Source organism: Hipposideros armiger, unplaced genomic scaffold (assembly GCF_001890085.2).
Source record: "Hipposideros armiger isolate ML-2016 unplaced genomic scaffold, ASM189008v1 scaffold_18, whole genome shotgun sequence".
Classification (NCBI taxonomy): domain Eukaryota; kingdom Metazoa; phylum Chordata; class Mammalia; order Chiroptera; family Hipposideridae; genus Hipposideros; species Hipposideros armiger.
Genome location: NW_017731368.1, coordinates 6,774,963 through 6,782,183, shown reverse-complemented (window position 1 = coordinate 6,782,183; position 7,221 = coordinate 6,774,963). Strand labels below are relative to the sequence as shown.

The 7,221-nt window shown below is 35.3% G+C and overlaps 1 protein-coding gene across 1 annotated transcript in view; it reads right to left on the bottom strand.

Moving 5' to 3' along the window:
• Positions 1-7,221, bottom strand: part of ULK4 (unc-51 like kinase 4) — a 438,917-nt gene that overhangs the window by 394,595 nt on the left and 37,101 nt on the right. The window contains exon 13 of the mRNA XM_019631040.1: positions 4,641-4,709. Coding sequence (XP_019486585.1) covers positions 4,641-4,709 — 69 coding nt within the window. The remainder of the gene's footprint in view (positions 1-4,640; positions 4,710-7,221) is intronic.

Genomic DNA, 7,221 nt, shown 5'->3' with positions numbered 1-7,221 from the left:
TACTAAATGAAAAACATTAAGCTATAAAATTATGTTCCCTTGTTTGAAAATGAATATATATGTATAGAACCAAAAGTAGGGATATCAAAATGTAATCAGTGATTTCTCTGTGTAATTAAATTTTAAGTCGTTTATTTCCTTTGTCCTCTTCTACATTTTCCAAATTTTCTACAATTACTATATAATTTTTATAATTGAATAAAAAAATATCATTTAAAAAAATTATAAAACAAAAGCTTCCTTACAACACAACCACTGCTTAAATATCTTCAATAAAATGATTACATACTCCTCTACAATAATTATCTGCCAGAAACGATTTAACATCTATCACATTTCAGAATGCATTTTTTTACTTTTATACTGATTTTCTGCCTCACATATAACCAAACCATTATTAGCAGAGTGAGATTTTATTATAACCCATTTACATTTCATTTCAATGCAGAAATAAGTTTTACATGGTCCAAATGCATTTCACATTACATAAAAATTATAGTAATAACTGAAAGCAATTTTATCTCTCAAGTGGTACGTACAATAAAAGATAACTTGGAAAAACTTTTTTAATTCAAAATATTTCTTCATTCAAAGCAAATATGATTGAAAGAAATTAAAGAGGACCTAATTAAATAGAAAGACCTCCCATGTTTGTGGAGGAAAACTTTATATTGTTATGATGGCCGTGCTCCTCCAATTGACCTACAGATTCAGAGCAATGGCTGTCACAATCCCAGCCGGTTTATCTACAGAAACTGGCAAACTGGCCCTAAAATTCATATGAAAATGGAAGAGACCCAGAACAGCCAAAACAAACTTGAAAAAGAACAAAAATGGAAGAACCATACTTTCTAACTTCAAAACTTACTAAAAAGTTGCAGTGGCCCAAACAGTGTGCTGCTAGCATGAAAAAAGAGATACAGATGAGTAGGATAGAATTGAGAATCTAGAAGTACACCTTCATATTTACAGTCAATTGAGATTCAACAAAAATGTCAAAACAGGGGCCGGCCAAGTGGCGCGTTGGTTAAGAGCTGGCTTGGGACACCAGCTCTGAGCNACAACTAGACTGAAGAACAAAAGGACTGCAACTTGTCTGTTCCCCTTCCCCCAATTCCCCAGCACTATTCCCATCCCCCAATAAAAAATTTTAAAAACTCTTTATAAAAAAATAATAGAATAAAATATGTATAAAATCTGTATAAGGAATACTTCAAACTCAGATGAACAAAATCAAAGAATAACTTATAAAAAGACTCACTATTGTCAAGATGTCAGTTCTTCCCAACTTGATCTATAGATGCAATGCAATTCCAATCAAAATCTCAGCAAATTATTTTGTGGATATTGACAAACTAAATCTAAGGTTTATATGAAGAGGCAAAGACCAGAATAATCAACAGAATATTCAAGGAGAACAAAGTTGAAGGACTGATACTATCAGACTTGAAGATTTACTATAAAGCCACAGCAATCGAGACAGTGTGGTAATGGCAAAAAATTTAAAAAAAATAAAATAAAAAAACCAATGTAACAGAATAAAAAGCCCAGAAATAGACTCACATAAATAGAGTCTAATGATTTTTGACAAAGGAGCAAAGGCTGTACAATGGAGCAAAGATGGTCTTTTCAACAAATAGTGCTACAACAACTGGACATCTATATCCAAAACATTTAATCTACACACAGATCACACGCCCTTCAGAAAAATCAACTCAAATGAATAACAGACCTAAATGTAAAACACAAAACTATAAAACTCCTAGACGGTAACACAGGAGAACATCTAGATGACCTTGGGTGTAGCAATGACTTTTTTATATAGAACACCAAAGGCACGGTCCATGAAAGAAATAAGCGGTAAGTTGAACTTCATTAAAATTAAAAATTCTGCTCTGCAAAAAAAAAAAAAAAAGCCAAGAAAATGATAAGAAAAGCCACAGATTGGAAGAAAATGCTTGCAAAAGACACATCTGATAAATGAATGTTTACTGGAATATACAGAGAATTCTGAAAACTCAACAATAAGAAAACAAACATCCGATTAAAATACGGGCTAAAGGCCTTAACCGACACCTCACCAAAGAGGATACACAGATGGCAAATAAGCGTATGAGAAAATGTTCCAAATCATATGTCATCAGGGAAATGCAAACTGAAACAATGAGGTACCACTACACACCAAATGCTGGTGACGATGTGGCACAGCAGGAACACTCACGGTGGGAACACAAAAAAAATGGTACAGCCGTTTTCAAAGGCAGTCTGGCAGATTCTCACAAAACTAAACATACTTTCCCATATGATCCAGCAGTACACTCCTTGGTCTTTACCCAAAGGAGTTGAAAACAGATGTCCACACAAATGTGAATAATAGCTGTACTCATCACTGCCAAAACCTTGGAAGCAGCCGAGATGTCCTTCAGTCAGTGAATGGACAAACTGTGGTCCATCCAGACAATGGAATATTATTCAGCACTAAAAAGAAATGAGCTATCAAGCCATGAAAAAAAAAAAAAAGGGAGAAAACTTAAACGCGTATTTCTAAGTGAAAGAAGCCAATCTGAGAAGACTGCATGCTGCAGAATTCCAACGTATGACATTCTAGAACCAGCAGAACTATGGAGACAATCAAAAGGTCAGTGGGTGCCAAGGATACGAGATGGTGAGGAGTGAATTGATGCAACACAGGATTTTCAGAGTGATAAAATATTCTGAATGGGATTATGAGGCTGAATACATGTCATGTATTTCTCCAAGCCCCCAGAGTGTAAAACCCAAAGAGTGCACTGCAATATAAACTATGGACTTTGGCTGATTATGATATGTCAGTGTAGGTTCATCAACTATGACGAATGTACCACTCTGGTCGGGCAGGCGGGGCGGGGGGGTGTTAATAATGCGGGAGGCTATGCATGTTTTGGGGAGCAGGATGCATATGAGGAATCTCTATACCTTCCCCTCAATTTTTCTATGAACCTAAAACTGCTCTAAAAAAACTGTCTTAATTTTTAAAAAGGTGAATTTTATGACATGTGAATTATAGCTCAATAAAAAAAAAGTGAGAAAGCAGAAGAAAAAGAGACCAGTCAAGCGACACAACATCCCACACCCATGCTCTAGAAGCTTCAGGAGCATAAAAAAAATTGAACTAGAGATGAAGAAATCGTTAGGAAATAATTTTTAAAAAGCTAAAGAAAGGCTGAGGAATTTAATAGACCAACTGCTGAAGCAAATTAGTAAAGAGACACCAAGACATATTCTAGTAAAATGTACAGGCCTGGAATAAAAAGAAAAATTCACACACTGAAAAATGAAATCACACTGGTCAGGTACAAGAGGAAGAAAAAGTCAGGCTGGCCCCCGGGGTCTCCCAGAGCTACAGCTGGCACAGAAGAGCCAACGCCCAACGATGGCGCGGTGTGTGTGTGGGGGGGGACATGGCCCGAAAGTGCAAGAATCTCATTCAGCCGCTATGCCTAAACCCTGATATCACAGACAGAAAGCCTCGAAGAGGCAGCAACTCCAGAAGCAGAGCCTCTGAAGACCTTCTTTAAAATACAATTGTTAAAATAATGAAAACTACTCAAGCAAGGAGCAAATCAAAGAATTCACAAATGGAGAAAGTACTTTTAAAAGTTGATGGTTAGCATTTACTTTTACCTTATTTAAGTATCAAACTTACACCAAAAATTACAAAAATATTTCCTAAAATTCACATGAACCTCAAGGGACCACACATGGCCAAAATAATCTTGAAAAAGAACAGTTGGAGGGCTCACACTTTCTGGTTTCAAAACTTACTACAAAGCTGTGGAAATTCTGGCATTGTAGTCCTGGTATAAAGAGACACATATAGACCAATGGAATGGAATAGAATGCCTAGAAGAAAACCCTCACATATATGATCAAAGTGATCATTGACAAGGGTGCCAATACCACTCAGTAGGGCAAGAACAGCCTTTTCAACAAATGGTGCTGGGAAAAGTGGATATACAAGTACATAAAAAAGAAATGGAACCCTTACCTAACACCATATACAAAAATAAACTCAAACTAATAAAAAATCTAAACATAAGAGCCACAATTATAAAACTCTTAGATGAAAACATTTTTGACATTGATTTGCAATGATTTCTTGGATAGGACCCATAAAGCACAGGCAACAAAAAAAAAAAAGGAAAAATTGGGTTTCATCAAAATTTTAAATCTTTATACATCAAAGGACACTATCAACAGAGTTTAAAGGTAACCCACAGAACGAGAGAAAATATTAGTCAATCATATGTCTGATAAGAAGTTAATATCCAGGATATATAAAGAACTCCTACAAATCAACAACATAAAACAACCCAATTAAAATGTGCGAAAGATTTGAACTGATAGTTCTTCAAAGATATGCAAATAGCCAATAAGCACTTGAAAAGATGCTTCAATATTACTAGTCACAGTGAAATGCAAATCAAAACTATGAGATGCCACTTCACACCCATTAGGACAGCTATAAAAGCGAAAGAAAAAAGTGTTGGGAGTATATGGAAAAATTGGAACCTTCATGCATTGTTGGTGGAAATGTAAATTGGCGCAGCTGCTGTGGAAAACAGTACGACAGTTCCTCAAGAAGTTGAACATAGGATTACCGTATGATCCAGCAATTCCACGCCTCGGTGTACACCCAGAAGAACTGAAAGCAAGGACCTGAACAGATACTTGTACACCCATGTTCACAGCAGCATTATCTGCAATAGCCAAAAGGTAGAAGCAAGCCAAGCGTCCATCAACAGATGAAAAGATAAACAAAATGCTGCATTTACATATATGGAGCATTATTCAGCCTTGAAATGAAATTCTGATACATGCTACAGCATGGATTAACTTTGAAAACATTAAGCTAAGTGAAATAAGCCAGACACAAAACGACAAATGCTGTATGACCCCACTTAACACTAGATAACAGGCAAATTCAGAGAGAAAAAGTAGAATAGAGGTTACCAGGACCTGGAGGAAGAGAAATGGGGAGTTATTGTTTAATGGCTAAAAGCTTCTGTCTGGGATGATGAAAAAGTTTTGGAAACTGATAGTGGTGACAGTTGCACATATTATGAATATACTTAATGCCACTGAATTGTAGACTTAAAAATGGCTAAAATGGTAAATTTTATATTATGAATATTTTACCACAGTTAATAAAATTAAAATGTATACATTATTATATGTGAATTATACCTCAATAAAGTTGATTGGCAAAGGTTATAAAATCTGATCAATATCCACTGGTGGAAGTTCTAACTAAAGGGTAATTTTATACATACTGACTGGGAATGCATGTGGACACAATGTTTCTAAAGAGCATTTTATCAATTTAACAGGAACCACAAAAATATTTATTGCCTTTTATCCATTCATTCTAATTCTATAAATCTGCCCTAAGAAAAAAAAAGAAATCAGACACAAAGATTTGAGTACAAAAATATTCATCATCATATTGTTTACAATGTTTACTACCCCAAAATAAAAGTGTAAATAAAATGATCAGACATTCATAGCATATAACAAAAGGTATACCTTAAAAAACTATCATAGACAAATAATGACATTAAAAATAAATAAATATGTTATAAGGGGAAGAGAAACTGAAATTATATCATGTTATATTGACATACCTAAAAAATAAACATATCTACTTCAGCAGTGATTCTAGCCAGCTAAGTGAAGGACCTTTATCACATGCTATCAGCGTGATCTGACCTGGGTCAGAGAAGGCCTCACTGGAAGAGGGGGTGCTTGTATGGAGGAAGACAGAGTAAAAGAAGGATCCAAGCAAAGACCTTGTCTACCTTACTCATTTTCCTCAAAACTGCTTTACAATTAACCTTCAATTTAAAAAATAGAAAAAACAGCTTTTAAAACAGTACTTGGAAAGATGTAAGAACGTCTATTTTTAAAAGTCAGCAGGGGGCACCCCATTCAAGGACATAATTTAAGCTTTAGCTGAAGTGCTATTTCCTTGGTTTCTTTTTTTAATGAGCATACCACAAATCTTCTCAAAGTTTCACATGCTCAAAAATTACCTAAAAATCCTGTTTTACAATGTCAGATTTTACCTTGGGAAAGTAACATTAGAAAATGTATAATTATCCAAAAAAGCATCTTTAAACACTTCTTGTTCCCCTGTATTTTGCCAGCCTGGAAGGGTAATCAATATCCTACCAGCACCGCTACCTACCCCCTTCATCTTCATGTTTTCACGGGCTTCATCTCCTAACAATAATACAGAGGGTACAAAAAAAATGAATACACATTTTAAGCAAGAAAAAGACTGTATTAAAATTGTAATACTCAATATATACCAATAACAAAAGATGAATGGCAAGTCATGTGTGTACATTTTTTGGGCACCCCTGGTATAAGACGAGCAGGTTTGATAATAACTGCAACTTCCACGCCCCCAACATATACTAACACCCACTAAGAAGAACCAAGCACTGTGCAAGGTACTTCATATACTTATCTCATTCAAAGTTTAATTATTACCAAAAATCTATGAAGTAGATACACTGTCCCCATTTTCCAGATGAGGAAACTGAGGCTAAGCAGTTAGAGCAATTTTCCCAAGAGACAGATCTATGACCCACAGCAAGGTCTGTCTGAATCCAAAACCTATGCAATTTCATCATCCCTCACAGACTCCCCAGGAAGCTGAGACTCAGGAAGAAGTCATCATCTGGCCAAGTCTCAATGGCAACCAGAGCCCAGAGCCTCTTAACACTTTATCTAGTATGCTTTTCACCATGGCATACGCCTCCATAACCAAGTGCACATCCTTCCATCAAGAGCTTACAGATCATAATCCCATTAGATTTTTAAATACCATCTTAAGGAAGCTATGCACTACGTAAAGGAAAGGTACAGTGGCAAGGGATAACTTCTTAGGAAACGTAACTAAATTAAAACAGGAATCAAGATAAAATATTTGATACAGAATACTCATGAGGGAAACAGTTACTAAAGTCTCCAGACATACGTTATACAATCCTAGAATTATATTCATATTAGGATGAGGACTATTTTGAAGTCTTTTAAAGTTTACAAATGGATGCCTATAGAAACTGCCTATGATTCAGAGTCATCATTACTTCAGAATATGTTATGATTAAGTGTTTAGGACTATGTACTTTTGATAAATGTGTATGCTGTAACTACTTCATAAAATAATAAAGA